The sequence below is a fragment of the Haliotis cracherodii genome, unplaced genomic scaffold (assembly GCF_022045235.1).
Source record: "Haliotis cracherodii isolate W230 unplaced genomic scaffold, xgHalCrac1.p SCAF_19, whole genome shotgun sequence".
In the NCBI taxonomy this organism is placed as follows: Eukaryota; Metazoa; Mollusca; class Gastropoda; order Lepetellida; family Haliotidae; genus Haliotis; species Haliotis cracherodii.
This window is the reverse complement of record NW_027266274.1, coordinates 16,797,376-16,818,613: the sequence shown is the minus strand read 5'-3', so window position 1 is coordinate 16,818,613 and position 21,238 is coordinate 16,797,376. Positions and strand designations below refer to the sequence as shown.

The 21,238-nt window shown below is 45.0% G+C and overlaps 2 protein-coding genes across 4 annotated transcripts; one reads left to right on the top strand and one right to left on the bottom strand.

The window, feature by feature from the left end:
- Positions 1–2,520: 2,520 nt before the first annotated feature.
- Positions 2,521–9,589, bottom strand: LOC139466802 (uncharacterized). Its single transcript, XM_071248496.1, has 3 exons — positions 9,107–9,589; positions 3,633–3,770; positions 2,521–2,961 (listed from the first exon to the last, which is right to left on the bottom strand). Exons 1-3 carry the CDS (start codon positions 9,357–9,359, stop codon positions 2,753–2,755), a joined length of 600 nt encoding a protein of 199 aa, XP_071104597.1. The 5' UTR covers positions 9,360–9,589; the 3' UTR covers positions 2,521–2,752.
- A 5,985-nt stretch (positions 9,590–15,574) lies between these two features.
- On the top strand, positions 15,575–21,020 carry LOC139466803 (uncharacterized). 3 transcript variants are annotated; one of them, XM_071248499.1, is made up of 4 exons: positions 15,575–15,805; positions 16,919–17,149; positions 17,527–17,664; positions 19,272–21,020. In XM_071248499.1, exons 2-4 carry the CDS (start codon positions 16,942–16,944, stop codon positions 19,478–19,480), a joined length of 555 nt encoding a protein of 184 aa, XP_071104600.1. In that variant the 5' UTR covers positions 15,575–15,805; positions 16,919–16,941; the 3' UTR covers positions 19,481–21,020. The 3 variants fall into 3 exon arrangements, with proteins under 3 accessions (XP_071104600.1, XP_071104599.1, XP_071104598.1); XM_071248498.1 differs by having other exon boundaries at positions 15,576–15,741; XM_071248497.1 differs by having other exon boundaries at positions 15,577–15,801; positions 19,272–21,019.
- Positions 21,021–21,238: the final 218 nt, after the last annotated feature.

The window sequence follows — 21,238 nt, the reverse complement described above, 5'->3', positions numbered from 1 at the left end:
ATCTGCCTATAATCATGTTGTAACACCTGCCAACAAATATAATCCATCTAACTATGCATGTAAATCAATATGCCTGGATATATGGACAGATTATTAATTTTCATATCAATTTTCATATGTGTTGGATAATGAGACAATTGTTTGTTTGTTTGTTGTTTGACGCCGCACTCAGCAATATTCCAGCTATAAGACGGTGGTCTGTAAATAATCGAGTCTGGACCAGACAATCCAGTGTTTGACATCATGAGCATCGATCCACGCAATTGGGATCGATGACATGCATCAACCAAGTCAGCGAGCCTGACCACCCGATCCCGTTAGTCGCCTCTTACGACAAGCATAGTTCCCTTTTACGGCAAGCATGGGTTGCTGAAGACCCATTCTACCCCGGATCTTCACGGGTCGCATCTGATGGTGTTTTGAGATGTCGAGTGACGTAACTGATAATGTGAGGATATCACGAGTGACGTACGTGATGATGCCAAAAGATCGCGAGGCGAGGTGCTGCTTGCTCTGACACGACATACATTAGATGCGTACTCATCTGATTGATTTACTGCCGTCTATTTACTGAAAATAAATTACAAACCCGAATGTTCAGATGTGCGCATGTTATGGGGCCAAGGTATTTCCCTGAAGAGAATCATCCATCAATTTGTCTTATCCTGTGTCAAAGTCAATATGAAGACTCCGCTCCCGTTGAGGGTCTGTTTAGCTTCTATTTGTCCACGACTTCAACAATATGTCTGTCAACATATCTGCTCTTTCATCTTATTTAATCTTTATTTTAGCCAAATATTGAATTTTCCTGAGGGCAGCCCAGTTCCCCTCAACAGCCAAGCAGAGTGTGATATATGGCGGGAAGGCAGGGCATATATCAGTAGTGGCTGGAGGAGCGGCGGGAGCCTCACTGCGCCAGAAATTATATGGTAGGAAGTTGAAGGTCACTTGATTAAATTTGGAGGTCCATATGTGCGGTGTGTGGGGCGTCGGTCTGGGGCGTCGGGTGGATGGCTCACGTGTGGGGTGTGCCAAGTGGTGAGAGAGAAGGGATGGTTGAAAAAGGTGGATTGTTTAAATGTTATGTTTGATATAACGATGAGAGAGTAATGTTTGAAAGGGGTGACTTGTTCACGTGTAGGGTTTGTCACAATGATTATGACTGGATTACAATGTTTCTGTTGAGATTCAGTAGACGTTCATTGAAATGTATTTGGACAAGGATGAGTTGTCAGGAATGTACTCAAGCGTTATAGAGACATGTGGAATATTCTGCAATGTTCTTGTGACACTAGACTGGCCTGGAACCATGTGGAAAGTTCTGGAAGCTAGTTGGACTAATTAATCAAGACCAGCTTTCGTGTGAGCCTAGGCATATCTCGGAAGCTTGACCACTATTACGGGGAGATGATTGGTATTCTTGAAATGTCATTTATCATCCAAAACTGGCTCTCACAGGAGATATCACTTGGATGAGATCAAGCGATATCTACACTGTAGATATCGCTGCAATGAAATTACACCACAATTCTTTGCAGACCATTGTGACGTCACTGGTTACCATGACGTCACAATCAAATGACATCACTAATGGCTCTGCTACTGATGCTGTTAGCAGTACTTTTTACACTGAAGACACTGCTAATTATTGTCTACAAATTGGAAAAATGATGTTGGATGATAAATAAAATCTCACCCCCTTGTCTTTTGATATCAAATATATCAACACTCGTTGATAAAAGTGGCAAAAATCCCACCAAGCCTCGGAATTTTTCCACTTTTATCAACTCGTGTTGATATATTTGATATCAAAAGACACTCGGGTGAGATTCTCTATTTCCACTGCTCTCAAATTGTATACTTCCTTTGAATATTGTACTACCACTCCTTCGTGTACTCCCGTTGTAATTAAAGTGCAGTATTGTATATTGATTGGTAAATCTAGTTAATTTTGTAATGCATTTGTTGAGTGTATACCAATGTTAGTTGTTTGTTGGTTTCACACTAAGTTATTTTACGTACACAGTTTTGAGTTAACATATTGTTTCAACATGGTAAGCGACACAAAACAACATGGTGAGAGAGAGAGAGGAATTGCTTGACATAGGGAGAGGGTAAATGGAGAGATGTGTGTGAGTGAGTGAGTAGGGTTTAACGCCGCTTTGAAAAGTAGTCCACGGCGTCCCAGTTTGATGTCGGAGGAAAGCCCGAATTGATGCAGGTCTAAGACGTTTACCACTTTGGAGAAACCCATGAGCACGGGTATGGTGCTGACAGGCCGAGAAACATAATAGGGGCGAACCGGAATTCGTACTCACAATCATAGGTTTCTGGCGTGCCTAAGGGGCGCAACTCTGCACCGCGATATGTGGCTCCTGGGGAGATGTGAGACATGGTGATACATTGGCAATGTGGTCAGCACCAGCACATTTAAACACGACATTGTGTTGCAGTTCGTGTTGTGAATTGTGCGAGAGTTTGTCAGGAGAAACAATAACGGATAAATAACGGGTGATGCGATGTGATGTTTTATTTGCCGACATCATGTCTACGATAAAGTTGGCTAAACGAAATCTCTGGGACATGATCACACTCATGAAGGCACGACTTCCATGTTCCGTTTGCGCTGGGTCAAGTGGAAGAACAGCGGTTGTTAATACAAGAATGTTTGTAAGCACTACCAAGTTATTCCCCGACAATGTCATTGACGTACATGGCGGCGTGCGTCATTAGTTCCAGTAGATGCGCCGACTCAGGTGAGAATGATGGCTTTGCGGGGTGGTTTGAAGGCCAGGGTGGTGAAAAGCGCAGCAACTGCGCAGATGATGCCCGAGAATAATATACATCCGGGTGCTGCTGGGGTATAGGTCAGCGCCCCCAGTGGCCGCTGGGTGACATACGCGTTTGTCAGAGCTCCGAACTTGAAAATGAAGAAGAACCCTGTGATGAAGCTGACAGCAGCTGGAAATAGAGATGGAGATATGTGAGAAATATTCAGGTGTAAACTGTGGCCATTTATCTGACCTTCAGGGTGTGAACTATAACACTGTGTCAGTGAGACCAGAGCTTCAGGGTGTGAACTATAACACTGTGTCAGTGAGACCAGACCTTCAGGGTGTGAACTATAACACTGTGTCAGTGAGACCAGACCTTCAGGGTGTGAACTATAACACTGTGTCAGTGAGACCAGACCTTCAGGGTGTGAACTATAACACTGTGTCATTGAGACCAGATATTCAGGGTGAGAACTATAAGACTGTCAGTCGGTAGTATGACTTTGCTCATAAAATCAACCACTGGGTGACCGAGAATCAATGTTTTAAAGCAGCCGTGATGCAGAGGGAGCGAAAACAAGCAACACAACCAACTTCTCAGTGATGGAGAAATCGAATCTGTAGATGCCGGAAGTAGAATGCTTTATAGAATCCCAGTTTTCCGTGATTCCTCCGAGGTAACCCAAGTTATAAATAAATAATGTCTCTATTATTGTGCACAACGACCAATAGTTGCGTCAGGTTTACTTTTTTAAGTTACGTTCAGAATGCCCAGTGAATTCCTGACTCAGAATCAATTGAGGGATAGCGTGACGTCATCATAATGTAGAGATGACGAATGCTCTCACAGGATCTCACCTGCAGTTATCAGGAAGCTGTTGGCTACAAGCTGTAGAGCCCGGTAGCTGACTTTGAGGAACATCAGTTGAAGCACGATAGGCGCCAGGGTGAGGACCACGCCAATGACACTCAGGATCCGCCCCGCCGTCAGCCACGCTGGGAACAGAGTCGACAACGTTGAACATCATCAAGCATTAAAGTGAAGGTCACGGACCTCATGGAATACTATGAAAGACATAAGTACGCTCAAATAAGATATTCCTCTACCAGTTACCTTTCAAAGAGATACGGGGCGTTGGGGTAGCCGAGTGGTTAAAACGTTCGCTCGCCAGGCCGAAGACCCGGGTTCGATTCCCCACATGGGTGCAATGTGTGAAGCCCATTTCTGTCCCCCGCCCTGATATTGCCGGAATATTGCTAAAAGCGGCGTATAACAAAATTCACTCACTCCCCAAAGATATATCCCCTGCACAGGTACCCCAGATCAGACACCCTGATATCAGAAACATCCAACACTACCACATACTCCTGCTACATACACCCATATCATATATATTTCGACCAGACACCCTGCAATGCCAGATAAAGCCCCCATCCACCACCACATTCGGCCATCCCAAATACGACATTTGTACCAGTGGTATCGTTTGTACTGCACAATGAAGCGGGCATAAAATCGGGTGCATTTTTCAATCTCAATTGTGTATGTCTAATTTATCGTGATTTTACTGTGTCCAATTCACAACGTTATGGTTAAAACCACATTGAAGAGGCACAATGTTATCGTCAAGCTTTGATACAACAGAATATCATGATACTGATTCTCACATCGATAACAGCTGTTGAAGTGGTGTATTAGTGATTGAAGATGGTGCAAGGCAGGGGTTTTGGGGGGTGGGGTGGGGTGGGGGGTGGGGCGGTGGGGGGGGGGGGGGGCGGTTGATGGTTGGGGGATGAAGATGGTATTACTCCTTGTTTTGTTTAATCCTTGGGCGCATTCTAGTTCCTAACTATTTGATAAGGTATTAGATTTGGGTATATTCCCTGCAGTATTGAACATAGATGCGATCGTTACTTTGTTAAAATCGGGTAAACTGATTGAGTCATCTGAGTACAGAGGAATTTCTCACTCGGGTAAACTATTTCCAAGTATTTTAGAAAATCGTGTACGTTCATGGGTGGAACTAAATTAATTACCAAGTGAAGCTATTCTACAACCGATAATATATTACGTTACAAGATCTGTGTTCTGAATAATGTTGTTGGACTTAAGGCAGTATACAAAATGGTGTCATGGAAAAAAATTGGTGCTTTTAAAGAGCTGGTGTGAGTTGATGCATGTATAAAAGCTAACTCTGGTAAGACAGAGACGTTTAATATCACATCAGGTGTGCGACAGGGCTGCGTCCTCAGTCCGATGCTTTTCATTTACTTTTTCCATGAACTTTTTTTATGTTATGTATGAGAAATGCAGTAAAGGGGTATTTGTAACTCAAGGAATTAAGCATGTACTTTTATTATGTGTGTATATGCGTGTTGGTGATGGTGTGTGTGCTTTTGAGTGTGCTTTTGAGTGTGTGTGTGTGTGTGTGTGTGTGTGTGTGTGTGTGTGTGTGTGTGTGTGTGTGTGTGTGTGTGTGTGTGTGTGTGTGGAGGGGGGTTGGGTGCTTGTGTGTGTGTGTTGGTGTGTGTGTGTATTGATGTGTGTGTGTGTGTGTGTGTGTGTGTGTGTGTGTGTGTGTGTGTGTGTGTGTGTGTGTGTGTACATGTGCTGTTGTTGTTAGTTTGTTGTTCAACACCGCACTCAGCAATATTCCAACTATATGACGGCGGTCTGTAACTAATCGAGTCAAGCTAGTGATTGATATCATGAGCATCGATCCACGCAATTGGGATAGGATGACATGCATCAACCAAGTCAGCGATCCTGACCTCCCGATCCCGTTAGTCGCCTCTAACGACAAGTATAGTCGCCTTTTACAGAAAGCATGGGTTGCTGAAGACGGATCTTCACGGGTCCACTTTCGTTGTGAATAGATTCCAGATATGTTAGGATCAAGTTGAGGACATATGTTGTGTGAATGTTTCTCAAATATTGAATTTTAGTCCTGAAAAAATGTTTTAATTTCACAGATATATTGAACTGTGTGAAAGTATTGGAGTATTTGAGCGTGTGAATGTCAGTTTCTCCGACAAATTGGAGTGAATGGGTGTCTCCGTCAAATTGGAGTGAATGGGTGTCCCCTACATATTGGAGTGAATGGGTGTCCCAAACATATTCGAGTGACCTATTCACGTGTGTGTGCATGTGCGTGTGTGCGTGTGTGTGTGTGTGTGTGTGTGTGTGTGTGTGTGTGTGTGTGTGTGTGTGTGTGTGTGTGTGTGTGTGTGTGTGTGTGTGAGTGTGAGTGCGTGTGTGCGCGAGCGTGTGTGTGCGCAGGATGTCGGTGTAGGTGGGTGTAGTAGGTGCACGTGTATGTGTGTGTGTGTGCGTGCGTGCGCGCGTGTGTTTGAGTCTGTGTGTCCAGGTGAGTGTGTGTGTATGTTGTTGTGTGTGTAGGTGGGTGTGGGTCAGGGTATATATGTTGGTGGATGTGGGTCAGAGTGTAGGCGGGTGTGGATGTGGGTCAGACGTGTGTGTGTGTGTGTGTGTGTGCATGATGTCAGTGTTGGTGGGTGTAGTAGGTGTGTGTCGGTGTGGATGTAGGTCAAGGTGTAGGTAGGTGAAGTGTGTGTGTGTGTGAGTGTGTTGGTGAATGCTGGTGTATGTGTTTGAGGGTGGGTGTAGGGTGTAGGTGTTGGCATGTGTACGTGGTCGTGGGTGTGGATGTGGGTCAGGGTGTAGGTGTGTTTGTGTGTGTGTTGGTGTGTGTAGGTCAGGGTGTAGATGTTGGTGTGTGTGGGGGGGTGGGGGGGGGGGGGGGGGGGGGAGTGGCAGGGTGTTTGGTTGAGGGTGTAGGTGTTGGAGTGTGTATGTCTGTGTGCGTGTGTTCGAGTGTGTGTAGTATGTATGGGTGTGGGTGTGGATGCAGTGTGCAGGGTGTAAGTATTAGCGTGTGTATGTGTAGGTGGATGTGGGTCAGGGTGTGTGTGTGTGCATGTGTTGGTGGGTGTTGGTGTTTCTTTTTGAGGGTGGTGTAGGGTGTAGGTGTGGGTGTGTGTAGATGCGGGTCAGGGTGTAGGTGTGTGTGTGCTTGGGTGGGTGCAGGGTACAGGGTGTAGGTGTTGGTGTTGGCGTTGGTGTTGGTGTTGGTGTGCGTAGGTCAGGGTGTATATGTTGGTGTGTGTGTGGGTGGGTGTAGGTGGCAGGGTGGTTGGGTCAGGTTGTAGGGTAGGTCAGGGTGTATATGTTGGTGTGTGTGTGGGTGGGTGTAGGTGGCAGGGTGGTTGGGTCAGGTTTTAGGGTAGGTCAGGGTGTATATGTTGGTGTGTGTGTGGATGGGTGTAGGTGGCAGGGTGGTTGGGTCAGGTTGTAGGGTAGGTCAGGGTGTATATGTTGGTGTGTGTGTGGGTGGGTGTAGGTGGCAGGGTGGTTGGGTCAGGTTGTAGGGTAGGTCAGGGTGTATATGTTGGTGTGTGTGTGGGTGGGTGAAGGTGGCAGGGTGGTTGGGTCAGGTTGTAGGGGAGGTCAGGGTGTATATGTTGGTGTGTGTGTGGGTGGGTGTAGGTGGCAGGGTGGTTGGGTCAGGTTTTAGGGTAGGTCAGGGTGTATATGTTGGTGTGTGTGTGGGTGGGTGTAGGTGGCAGGGTGGTTGGGTCAGGTTGTAGGGTAGGTCATGGTGTATATGTTGGTGTGTGTGTGGGTGGGTGTAGGTGGCAGGGTGGTTGGGTCAGGTTTTAGGGTAGGTCATGGTGTATATGTTGGTGTGTGTGTGGGTGGGTGAAGGTGGCAGGGTGGTTGGGTCAGGTTGTAGGGTAGGTCATGGTGTATATGTTGGTGTGTGTGTGGGTGGGTGTAGGTGGCAGGGTGGTTGGGTCAGGTTGTAGGGTAGGTCATGGTGTATATGTTGGTGTGTGTGTGGGTGGGTGAAGGTGGCAGGGTGGTTGGGTCAGGTTGTAGGGTAGGTCATGGTGTATATGTTGGTGTGTGTGTGGGTGGGTGTAGGTGGCAGGGTGGTTGGGTCAGGTTGTAGGGTAGGTCATGGTGTATATGTTGGTGTGTGTGTGGGTGGGTGAAGGTGGCAGGGTGGTTGGGTCAGGTTGTAGGGTAGGTCATGGTGTATATGTTGGTGTGTGTGTGGGTGGGTGAAGGTGGCAGGGTGGTTGGGTCAGGTTGTAGGGTAGGTCATGGTGTATATGTTGGTGTGTGTGTGGGTGGGTGAAGGTGGCAGGGTGGTTGGGTCAGGTTTTAGGGTAGGTCAGGGTGTATATGTTGGTGTGTGTGTGGGTGGGTGTAGGTGGCAGGGTGGTTGGGTCAGGTTTTAGGGTAGGTCATGGTGTATATGTTGGTGTGTGTGTGGGTGGGTGAAGGTGGCAGGGTGGTTGGGTCAGGTTGTAGGGTAGGTCATGGTGTATATGTTGGTGTGTGTGTGGGTGGGTGAAGGTGGCAGGGTGGTTGGGTCAGGTTTTAGGGTAGGTCAGGGTGTATATGTTGGTGTGTGTGTGGGTGGGTGTAGGTGGCAGGGTGGTTGGGTCAGGTTTTAGGGTAGGTCATGGTGTATATGTTGGTGTGTGTGTGGGTGGGTGTAGGTGGCAGGGTGGTTGGGTCAGGTTGTAGGGTAGGTCATGGTGTATATGTTGGTGTGTGTGTGGGTGGGTGTAGGTGGCAGGGTGGTTGGGTCAGGTTTTAGGGTAGGTCATGGTGTATATGTTGGTGTGTGTGTGGGTGGGTGAAGGTGGCAGGGTGGTTGGGTCAGGTTGTAGGGTAGGTCATGGTGTATATGTTGGTGTGTGTGTGTGTGGGTGTAGGTGGCAAGGTGGTTGGGTCAGGTTGTAGGGTAGGTCAGGGTGTAGGTGTTGGTGCGTGCGTGTGTGTGCATGTGTGTGGGGGTGGGTGCAGGTGTAGGTGTTTGTGTTTGAGGGTGGGTGTATGGTGTAGGTTTTTGTGTGTGTGCGTGTAGGTGTGTGTGTATCTGTGTGTTTGTGTGTACGCTTGGGAGGGTGCAGGGTGTGTGTCTGTGGGTGGCAGGGTAGTTGGGTCAGGGTGTAGGGTAGGTGGGTGTGGGTCAGGGTGTATGTGTGTGTGTGTGCGTGCGTGCGTGCGTGTGTGTATAGGTGAATGTGGGTCAGGTGTAGGTGTAGGTGTGTGTGTTGTTGTGTGCCTGTGGGGGGGTCAGGGTTTGTGTGTGCGTGTGCGTGTGTTGGTGGGTGCAGATGTAAGTGTTTGTGGTTGAGGATGTTTGTAGGGTGTAGGTGTGTGTGTGTGTGTGTGTGTGTGTGTGTGTGTGTGTGTGTGTGTGCGTGCGCGTGCGTGTGGCAGGGTGGTTGGGTCAGGGTGTAGGGTAGGTGGGTGTGGGTCAGGTGTAGAGGTGGGTGGATGTGGTGGTTCTCACCTGCGTTGTCCCCTGGTACGGCTGTTGGAGGCGTCATGCCCTCCGGCACAGACACTACTCGAGTATCCTCCGGGAAACAAAGATTGTCGCTGCATCTGACAGGGCCGAATAGTGAGAACGTGGCCACTACGTTCTTCGTGGACCAGTCCTTCAACACCCACCAGTTGGGAAACAGCACCCCAACACACTGAAACATGGCGGCAAGCGCAGTGAGCATCAGCGCCACGACATGAAGACGGTCGCGTGGCAACATCTCTACCTCACTTGTATAATTAAACAAGGACGTCCACACCACCGAGCTGGATCCACGAGGACGTTAGATATGAACAGCGTATTTAATGTTCGAGCAACAATGAATTAACTTTCATGGCGGAATTCGCGTGGTATTTAATTAATTTCCTGGTCGACTGAAGCAGACTATCTGTCCCGCCCATAGTTTCCTGTGTGTGCGTCAGGAACTGCCCACTATAGAAGGCTGCCACAGTCGCTCTCTTGCACAACACTAAAGCTCTACAGCTAAAGTCTACAGGATACACTGTAGATCTACTGTAATTTACACAGACAGCCTCACATCTACTCTACTTTGCACACATGACCTCCTATATAATGTACTATATTCACATGGCCTACCATCTACTGTACTCTATACACATATCCTCCCATCTACTCTATACACATAGCCTTCCTTCTACTCTATACACATAGCCTCCCTTGTACTACTATACACATAGCCTCCCTTCTACTCTATACACATAGCCTCCCTTCTACTCTATACACATATCCTCCCATCTACTCTATACACATAGCCTCCCATCTACTCTATACACATAGCCTCCCTTCTACTCTATACACATAGCCTCCCATCTACTCTATACACATATCCTCCCATCTACTCTATACACATAGCCTCCCTTCTACTCTATACACATAGCCTCCCATCTACTCTATACACATAGCCTCCCATCTACTCTTTACACATAGCCTCCCATCTACTCTATACACATAGCCTCCCATCTACTCTATACACATAGCCTCCCATCTACTCTATACACATAGCCTCCCATCTACTCTATACACATAGCCTCCCATCTACTGTACTCTATACACATAGCCTCCCATCTACTCTATATACATAGCCTCCCATCTACTATATATACATAGCCTCCCTTCTAATGTACTCTATACACATAGCCTCCCATCTACTGTACTCTATACACATAGCCTCCCATCTACTGTACTCTATACACGTAGCCTCCCTTCTACTGTACTCTATACACATAGCCTCCCCATCTACTGTACTCTATACACATAGCCTCCCATCTACTCTATACACATATCCTCCCATCTACTCTATACACATAGCCTCCCATCTACTCTATACACATAGCCTCCCATCTACTGTACTCTATACACATAGCCTCCCATCTACTCTATACACATAGCCTCCCATCTACTCTATATACATAGCCTCCCTTCTACTGTACTCTATACACATAGCCTCCCATCTACTGTACTCTATACACATAGCCTCCCTTCTACTGTACTCTATACACGTAGCCTTCCTTCTACTGTACTCTATACACATAGCCTCCCCATCTACTGTACTCTATACACATAGCCTCCCATCTACTGTACTCTATACACATAGCCTCCCATCTGTTGTACTCTATACACATAGCCTCCCTTCTACTGTACTCTATACACATAGCCTCCCATCTACTGTACTCTATACACATAGCCTCCCATCTACTGTACTCTATACACATAGCCTCCCTTCTACTGTACTCTATACACATAGCCTCCCATCTACTGTACTCTATACACATAGCCTCCCATCTGTTGTACTCTATACACATAGCCTCCCTTCTACTGTACTCTATACACATAGCCTCCCATCTACTGTACTCTATACACATAGCCTCCCATCTACTGTACTCTATTCACATGGCCTACCATCTACTGTACTCTCTACACATATCCTCCCATCTACTCTATACACATAGCCTCCCATCTACTGTACTCTATACACATAGCCTCCCATCTACTGTACTCTATTCACATGGCCTACCATCTACTGTACTCTATACACATATCCTCCCATCTACTCTATACACATAGCCTCCTATCTACTCTATACACATAGCCTTCCTTCTACTCTATACACATAGCCTCCCTTCTACTCTATACACATAGCTTCCCTTGTACTCTATACACATAGCCTCCCATCTACTGTACTCTATACACAAAACCTCCCATCTACTGTACTCTATACACATAGCCTCCCATCTACTCTATACACATAGCCTCCCATCTACTCTATATACATAGCCTCCCTTCTACTGTACTCTATACACATAGCCTCCCATCTACTGTACTCTATACACATAGCCTCCCATCTACTGTACTCTATACACATAGCCTCCCATCTACTGTACTCTATACACAGAACCTCCCATCTACTGTACTCTATACACAGAGCCTCCCTTCTACTGTACTCTATACACATAGGCTCCCATCTGCTGTACTCTATACACATAGCCTCCCATCTGTTGTACTCTATACACATAGCCTCCCTTCTACTGTACTCTATACACATAGCCTCCCATCTACTGTACTCTATACACATAGCCTCCCATCTACTGTCCTCTATACACATAGCCTCCCTTCTACTGTACTCTATACACATAGCCTCCCATCTACTGTACTCTATACACATAGCCTCCCATCTACTGTACTCTATTCACATGGCCTACCATCTACTGTACTCTCTACACATATCCTCCCATCTACTATATACACATAGCCTCCCATCTACTGTACTCTATACACATAGCCTCCCATCTACTGTACTCTATTCACATGGCCTACCATCTACTGTACTCTATACACATATCCTCCCATCTACTCTATACACATAGCCTCCTATCTACTCTATACACATAGCCTTCCTTCTACTCTATACACATAGCCTCCCATCTACTCTATACACATAGCTTCCCTTGTACTCTATACACATAGCCTCCCATCTACTGTACTCTATACACAAAACCTCCCATCTACTGTACTCTATACACATAGCCTCCCATCTACTCTATACACATAGCCTCCCATCTGCTGTACTCTATACACATAGCCTCCCATCTGCTGTACTCCATAAACATAGGCTCCCATCTGTTGTACTCTATACACATAGCCTCCCATCTGCTGTACTCCATACACATAGTCTCCCATCTACTGTACTCTATACACATAGCCTCCCATCTGCTGTACTCCATACACATAGGCTCCCATCTGTTGTACTCTATACACATAGCCTCCCATCTGTTGTACTCTATACACATAGCCTCCCATCTGCTGTACTCCATACTCATAGTCTCCCATCTACTGTACTCTATACACAAAACCTCCCATCTACTGTACTCTACACATAGCCTCCCATCTACTCTACACACATAGCCTCCCATCTACTGTACTCTATACACATAGCCTCCCTTCTACTGTACTCTATACACATAGCCTCCCATCTACTGTACTCTATACACAGAACCTCCCATCTACTGTACTCTATACACATAGCCTCCCATCTACTGTACTCTATACACATAGCCTCCCATCTACTGTACTCTATACACATAGCCTCCCATCTGCTGTACTCTATACACATAGCCTCCCATCGAATGGTGTGCAGGGAAACGTTGTGATGTGACCTTACAATTAACTGCGTAGGGCTATGTATGAGGTCCACAGACTGGTGCGTACCATTGTGAAGGACGGGGTAACGGGTGGTCCGCGACAAGTAGTACGATGCATATGTTCGTGTCTTGTCTCGGCTAACAACGAGTTCTAGTGGCTAGTTTAAATAACAGTACATGCTGATGTGAGGTACCAGATGTGTGTGTGTGTGTGTGTGTGTGTGTGTGTGTGTGTGTGTGTGTGTGTGTGTGTGTGTGTGTGTGTGTGTGTGTGTGTGTGTGTGTGTGTGTGTGTGTGTGTGTGTGTGTGTGTGTGTGTGTGTGTGTGTGTGTGTGTGTGTGAGAGTTTGGTTTAACGCCGCTTTTAACAGTATTCCAGTTATATCACGGCGTGTCAGCTTAATGTGGGGGGAAAGCCCGAAGTGATGCAGGTCACAGACGTTTACCACTTCGGTGAAACCCACGAGCACGGGTATGGTGCTGACAATCCTAGAAACACAATCGGGACGAACCGGGATTCGAACCCACAATCATAGGTTTCTGGCGTGCCCAAGGGACGCAACCCTGCACAGCGAATCGCGGTGCCTTAGACGACTGGGCCACCCGTGCCCCCTCATTAACTGTAAAAATGGAATACTTTTTTCACTCCCGAGTAATAATGAATAGTGTCGTGTCATTCATCAAATGATTGCGAAGGTTGAGACCTTAACATAGTGGTACTTGACTCACTGACTTACTCCTTAATTAATACCATCTGTAAACGGAATATTGCTAGCTGGATTTATATAGAGATAACTGGATAATCACAGCACTAGTCTTCACATTCTGATGCTGTTTCTGTATCTGATCCAATCGTCAGACCAAGTTCGACAAAGATGCTTTCCATTTTTCTTTCAACCGCTGTGTTCCGCTTATGAGCAACATGTGTGTCCATGGGAGCGTAGCATTAAAAAGAACTTGCGCATGGAGCAATGTTGATCGGTACATTGATGAGCTAGCATGTGGAGCAATGTTGATACATGCACGGAAGAGCGCTATAGCCTGACAACTTTACTTTTATCTTCATGTGTCTTCATGTATCTTCATGTATCTTCATGTATCTTCATGTGTCTTCATGTGTCTTCATGTATCTTCATGTATCTTCAAGTAGCTTCATGTATCTTCATGTGTCTTCATGTATCTTCATGTATCTTCAAGTAGCTTCATGTATCTTCAAGTAGCTTCATGTATCTTCATGTGTCTTCATGTATCTTCATGTATCTTCAAGTAGCTTCATGTATCTTCATGTGTCTTCACGTATCTTCATGTATCTTCATGTAGCTTCATGTATCTTCATGTGTCTTCATGTATCTTCATGTGTCTTCAAGTAGCTTCATGTATCTTCATGTGTCTTCATGTATCTTCATGTGGCTTCATGTGGCTTCATGTATCTTCATGTATCTTCATGTATCTTCAAGTAGCTTCATGTATATTCATGTGTCTTCATGTATCTTCAGGGGCACGGGTGGCCCAGTCGTCTAAGGCGCCGCGATTCGCTGTGCAGAGTTGCGTCCCTTGGGCAAGCCAGAAACCTATGATTGTGGGTTCGAATCCCGGTTCGCCCCGATTATGTTTCTAGGTTTGTCAGCACCATACCCGTGCTCGTGGGTTTCACCGAAGTGGTAAACGTCTTAGACCTGCATCACTTCGGGCTTTCCTCCCACATTAAGCTGACACGCCACGATATAACTGGAATACTGTTAAAAGCGGCGTTAATCCCAACTCACTCACTCACTCACTCATGTATCTTCATGTGTCTTCATGTGTCTTCATGTATCTTCATGTATCTTCAAGTAGCTTCATGTATCTTCATGTATCTTCATGTATCTTCAAGTAGCTTCATGTATCTTCATGTGTCTTCATGTATCTTCATGTAGCTTCATGTAGCTTCGTATATATTCCTGTATCGTCGTATATCTTCATGTATCTTCGTAAATCTTGATAAATCCTGATATATCTTAAAATATATGTATGTATCTTGATGTATCCTCGTTTATCTTCATCTATCTTCATGTATCTTCACGTGTCTTCGTATATCTTGATATATCCTGATATGTCGTGATATATCTTGATGTATCGTCATGTATCTTCATATATATTCCTGTATCTTCTTGTATCTTCATGTATCTTCGTGTAGCTTCTGAAATCTTGATATATCCTGATATATCTTAAAATATACTTATGTATCTTGATGTATCTTCATATATCTTCATGTATCTTCACGTGTCTTCGTATATCTTGATATGTCGTGATATATCTTGATGTATCTTCATATATCTTCGTGTATCTTCGTGTATCTTCATGTATCTTCGTGTAGCTTCGTATATATTCCTGTATCTTCTTATATCTTCATGTATCTTCGTAAATCTTGATATATCCTGATATATCTTAAAATATATTAATGTATCTTGATGTATCTTCATATATCTTCATCTATCTTCATGTATCTTCATGTGTCTTCGTGTATCTTGATATATCCTGATATGTCGTGATCTATCTTGATGTATCTTCATGTATCTTCATATATCGTCATGTATCTTCATGTATCTTCGTGTATCTTTGTGTATCTTCATGTATCTTTTCACGGTGTCTCCACGAGTTGATTAGTTGAAGGCTGCAAGAGAGGCAGGCGACTTCCGGTTGCCATCTTCAGGAAGCAGCGTGTTTGTGTGAGATGAGCAGACGACATCCTGCACGTCGGCCCAACACTAGAGAAACACATCGGGAGTGATTCGGCGGAGTGAAACTGATCTCTCTATGATAAACTGGCTGTAGGATTGTGCACCGGACATGCCGAGGGAAGATCGTCACCACACTGGACAGACGCTATTGTGGATGCTTGTGGCAGTGTCAGAGTCTTGCAACGTTTCGAGAAATCAAGGGAAGAGTTGTAACACTACCAAGGTAAAACCCACACCATTACTCTGGCGGCTGGGTAGCGTCTGTTCCTTTGATACAGTTCTGGTGGGTATGCTTACTGCTATTTTGATGCAATCTACGTTGGTTTAATATAGTGTATGGTGTTTTGATATAGTGTATGTTGCTTTAAAATAGTGTAGGGTGTTTTGATATGGTGTATGATGCTTTAAAATAGTGTATGATGTTTCGATATAGTGTATGATACTTTAAAATAGTGTATGGTGTTTTGATATAGTGTATATTGCTTTAAAATATTGTATGGTGTTTTGATATAGTGTATGATGCTTTAAAATATTGTATGGTGTTTTGATATAGTGTATGATGCTTTAAAATAGTGTATGGTGTTTTGATATAGTGTATGATGCTTTAAAATAGTGTATGGTGTTTTGATATAGTGTATGATACTTTAAAATAGTGTATGGTGTTTTGATATAGTGTATGATGCATTAAAATAGTGTATGGTGTATCTGTAACGTCCGTTCTGTGTGTGTGTGTGTAACGTCCGTTGTGTGTGTGTAACGTCCATTATGTGAATGTTGCGCCCGTTGTGTGTGTGTAACGTACGTTGTGCGTGAGACGTACGTTGTGTGTGTGTGTGCGTGCGTTTGTGCATGCGTGTGTGTGCGCATGTGCGTGTGTGCGTGTGTGTGTGTGTGTGTGTGTGTGTGTGTGTGTGTGTGTGTGTGTGTGTGTGTGTGTGTGTGTGTGTGTGTGTGTGTGTGTGTGTGTGTAACGTCATTTATGTGTGTGTAAAAGTCTTTTGTGTTTGTAACGTTCGTTGCGGTGTACAACGTCCGTTCTGTGTGTGTGTTAGAACGTTCCTTGTGTGTGTACAACGTCCATTGTGTGTGTGCAACGTCCGTTGCGGGCGTGCAACGTCCGTTGTGTGTGTGTGTATGTGTGTAACGTCCGTTGTGTGTGTAACGTTCGTTGAGTGTGTGTAACGCCCGTTGTGTGTGTGTGTGTGTGTGTGTGTAACGTCCGTTGTGTGTGTGTAACGTCCGTTGCGTGTGTAACGTCCGTTGTGTGTTTGTAAAGTCCGTTGCGTGAGTGTCAAGTCCGTGGTGTTAGTGTAAAAAATGCAAACATAGGATGATTAAAATACCCTGAAATATCTAGGGTCAGTAATCCCAACCCTAAGGTCATTCCCTTCTCGACACAGTGGAAGCCCACAGCTGACCAAACATGTGGATCAACCCTGTTGCCATAGCAGCCTTTGTCCTGACCGTGGTGGCCACTCTGCTGGTGGACCTCGCCATGTTTCTGCCCTACTGGTGGCGCGTCACGAGCGACCGGGGAACGTACATCAACTACGGCCTGTGGACAAAGTCCCAGTGTGACGAGGATGGGAAATGCGTACTGTCAGTCACGTACCAGATTGAGGGCGGGAAAGGTGATAATGTTATCGTTGCCTGTAAATCGTGGATGCATCAACTTGATCAAGAAGTGTGAGTGAGTGAGTGAGCATGGTTTTACGCCGCGTTTAGCAATATTCCAGCAATATCACGGCAGGGGACACCATAAATGGGCTTCACACAATTTACCCATGTCGGGAATCGAACCCGGCTCTTCGGCCTGACGAGCTAACGCTTTAACCACGAGGCTACCCGACCACACCTGATCAGGAAGTAGAATCGGACGACCTAACTTTACTGTCCTGTAGTAACGCCATCCGTTTGTGGCTTTAATGCTGCTAACAACGGTTGCATATGAGTCGATCAGAAATTATATTCGTTTTAATATTGACACTGTTACTTGTATGTGTTGCAGAGTTTCTTTTCATCAGCAAAATATTCATGACATTTGCCGTGGTGCTGACGCAGGTCGCCTTAATCCTCCACATCATCTATGTTCCCATTCGGAAGGTGGTGGTCAGATCAATCGCAATCTACTGTCTGGGAGCTGCAGGTACGTACAATAGACACACCCTCGAATGTATCAAACCTGCACCATCTACTGTCTGGAGTAGGAGGTACGTACAATAGACACACCCTCAAGTGTATCAAACCTGCACCATCTACTGTCTGGGGTAGGAGGTACGTACAATAGACACACCCTTCCGTGTATCAAACCTGCACCATCTACTGTCTGGGGTAGGAGGTACGTACAATAGACACACCCTTCCGTGTATCAAACCTGCACCATCTACTGTCTGGAGTAGTAGGTACGTACAATAGGCACACCCTTCCGTGTATCAAACCTGCACCATCTACTGTCTGGAGTAGGAGGTACGTACAATAGACACACCCTCGAATGTATCAATCCTGTACCATCTACTGTCTGGAGTAGGAGGTACGTACAATAGACACACCCTTCCGTGTATCAAACCTGCACCATCTACTGTCTGGAGTAGGAGGTACGTACAATAGACACACCCTCGAATGTATCAATCCTGAACCATCTACTGTCTGGGCACAGCAGGTACGTACAATAGACACACCCTAAAGTGTATCAATCCGTTACCATCTACTGTCTGGAGTAGGAGGTACGTACAATAGACACACCCTCAAGTGTATCAACCCGTTACCATCTACTGTCTGGAGTAGGAGGTAAGTACAATAGACACATCATCGAATGTATCAATCCTGAACCATCTACTGTCTGGAGTAGGAGGTACGTACAATAGACACACCCTCGAATGTATCAATTCTGAACCATCTACTGTCTGGAGTAGGAGGTACGTACAATAGACACACCCTAAAGTGTATCAACCCTGCACCATCTACTGTCTGGGTACAGCAGGTACGTACAATAGACACACCCTCAAGTGTATCAATCCTGAACCATCTACTGTCTGGAGTAGGAGGTACCTACAGTAGACACACCCACAAGTGTATCAATCCTGCACCATCTACTGTCTGGTCACAGCAGGTACGTACAATAGACACACCCTCAAGTGTATCAATCCTGAACCATCTACTGTCTGGGGTAGGAGGTACGTACAATAGACACACCCACAAGTGTATCAATCGTGCACCATCTACTGTCAAGACACAGCAGGTACGTACAATAGACACACCCTCCCGCATGTGTCAATCCCACACGCGTTAAGGACGTACTCGTGTCTATCTGTCGTGTTGTAACTAAAGATCTGTCTGACGACGTGTAAGTAACGACATAATCACTGTTCATGAGACGGTACTGGCGTGTTCATCGCTGACTGACGGTGTGTAACTAAAGACATTATACTTGTTCATAAGACGGTACTGACATTGATATCAATGTCTGACGGTGTGTACCTAATGACATTATCATTGTTCATATGACGGTACTGACATTGATATCACTATCTGACGGTGTGTACCTAAAGACATTATCCTTGTTCACGTGACGGTACTGACGTGTTGATCACTGTCCGACCATATGTAACTAACTACATTATCATTGTTCATAAGACGGTACTGACGTGTTTATCACTGACTGACGGTGTGTAACTAAAGACATTATCATTGTTCATAAGACGGTACTGACGTGTTTATCACTGCTGAGTAGTAAATTGTGAGATGTCTTTTCAGGTCTGTTTGTCCTCCTTGCCTTCACCATCTTCCTTGGCAAGCATCAGCTGCTTGTGGAAAGAAGCAAGGACTTCGTGGTGGGTTGGTCAATCTGTCCGGCGGTCCTGGGGTGTGTGGTCTCCCTTGTGGCTTCAGGTCTCACAGCACTGGCGTCCATCAAGAAGGCCAAACGTCACGAGGACGAGGAGAGATTAGCCGGAGTTGTTTAGTGGTCCAGTGGACAAGTACTTACTTCGTCGTTACTTCATTGTTACTTCATCGTTACTCCGTCGTTACTTCGTCGTTACTTCGTCATTACTTCGTCATTACTTCGTTGTTACTTCTTCGTTACTACATCATTACTTCGTCGTTACTACGTCGTTACTTCGTCGTTACTTCTTCGCCGGAGTTATTTAGTGGTCCAGTGGACAAGTACTTACTTCATCGTTACTGAATTGTTACTTTGTCGTTACTCGGTCGTTACTTTGTCGTTACTTCGTCATTACTTCTTTATTACTACATCATTACTTCGTCGTTACTACATCATTACTTCATCATTACTTCGTCGTTACTTCATTGTTACTTCGTAGTTACTTCGTTCTTACTTCGTTGTTACTTCGTCATTACTTCTTCGTTACTACATCATTACTTCTTTTCTACTACGTCATTACCTCGTCGTTACTTCGTCGTTAATTCGGCGTTACCTCGTCATTACTTCATCATTACTTTGTCGTTACTTCATCATTACTTCGTCGTTACTTCATCATTACTTCTTCGTTACTACGTTATTACTTCGTCGTTACTTCGTTTACTGGAACAGTGGACAAGTCGTTACTTCGTCGTTTATGACAATATGTCTAGTGGAACAGTCGACAAGTCGTTACTTCGTCGTTTATGACAATATGTTTAGTGGAACAGTGGACAAGTCGTTACTTCGTCATTTATGACAATATGTTTAGTGAACAGTGGACAGGTCACTACTTCGTGGTTTATGACAATATGTTTAGTGAACCAGTGGACAAGTCTTTACTTCCTTGTTTATGGCAATATGTTTAATAAGCCATTGGACAGATCGTTACTTTGGGGTTTATGGTGATACCCTGTGTAAATGTGCATGTCTAATGCACAACTCCCAGGCAATCAAAAGTCAATGTTTCAATAAGCTCGCCTGAAGACCACCTTTGGTCTAATCTTGTGTAATATAACTAATGTCTAATATTCAGCATGCCTTTTATCGTGTGTCTTACATACCCTAATGTTCTCTAATCCTATACCAGTAATGTCCAGTAAGTACATATGTTCTAATGACCTTGTTAAGTATATACCCTAATGTCCTATCAAGTATATATCCCTCATTCCCCTGGTCAAGTACATACCCCTAGTGTATCAATGTTTAACACTGGACAAATAGCTTCGTAAGCTGTATATCAATATGACACTTGTGAATTATTCCTTTCAATGAAGTTCCAATGGTGTATCGTCAAATTAATATTTTCTGGAAATAAACATGTATTAGAAAGAAGCACTTTGCGATCAATCACTCCACAAAAGGGTATATTTTTCTTTGTGAGAAGTCACTGACAGTGAATCAATGTGCAACTGACTCCTAATAGCTGTTGGAATAGCACTGTATCACAACATAGAAACTATACTGGCCTCCCCACAAGTCGTGGTTCAGATTACCAAGGATAGGTAGTGTTGAATTGAGAGTTTCCACAGAAACGTGTCGCGTCACCTGACAACCCTCCACATGAGTTCGGGTCAGGTGAACCTCAAAATAAATGATGGCTTGGCGCTTAGGCCAATCAGATGCAAGCTTTCTCAAACACCTTCTGTCGCAATGCAACACGTGGAAACAACAAACTTCAATTAAATGAAATTTACACGCACAACAAAGCAATGCACAATCTCTTTGATGAATAACACTTTCTCAAATTTCATTACTCGTGTGATATCAAAAAGCATATTCAAGTTTTACTGGGGTCAAA

What these genes read in the sequence shown, in the direction of transcription:
- LOC139466802 (XM_071248496.1), bottom strand. Translation starts at nt 9,359, where the DNA reads ATGTTGCCACGCGACCGTCTTCATGTCGTGGCGCTGATGCTCACTGCG. An exon ending in CGTACCAGGGGACAACGCAG is followed by an intron (nt 3,771 to 9,106) that starts GTGAGAACCACC and finishes CTCTGTTCCCAG; the next exon opens with CGTGGCTGACGGCGGGGCGG. An exon ending in CAGCTTCCTGATAACTGCAG is followed by an intron (nt 2,962 to 3,632) that starts GTGAGATCCTGT and finishes CTCTATTTCCAG; the next exon opens with CTGCTGTCAGCTTCATCACA.
- LOC139466803 (XM_071248499.1), top strand. Translation starts at nt 16,942, where the DNA reads ATGTGGATCAACCCTGTTGCCATAGCAGCCTTTGTCCTGACCGTGGTG. An exon ending in CCAGATTGAGGGCGGGAAAG is followed by an intron (nt 17,150 to 17,526) that starts GTGATAATGTTA and finishes TATGTGTTGCAG; the next exon opens with AGTTTCTTTTCATCAGCAAA. An exon ending in CTACTGTCTGGGAGCTGCAG is followed by an intron (nt 17,665 to 19,271) that starts GTACGTACAATA and finishes ATGTCTTTTCAG; the next exon opens with GTCTGTTTGTCCTCCTTGCC.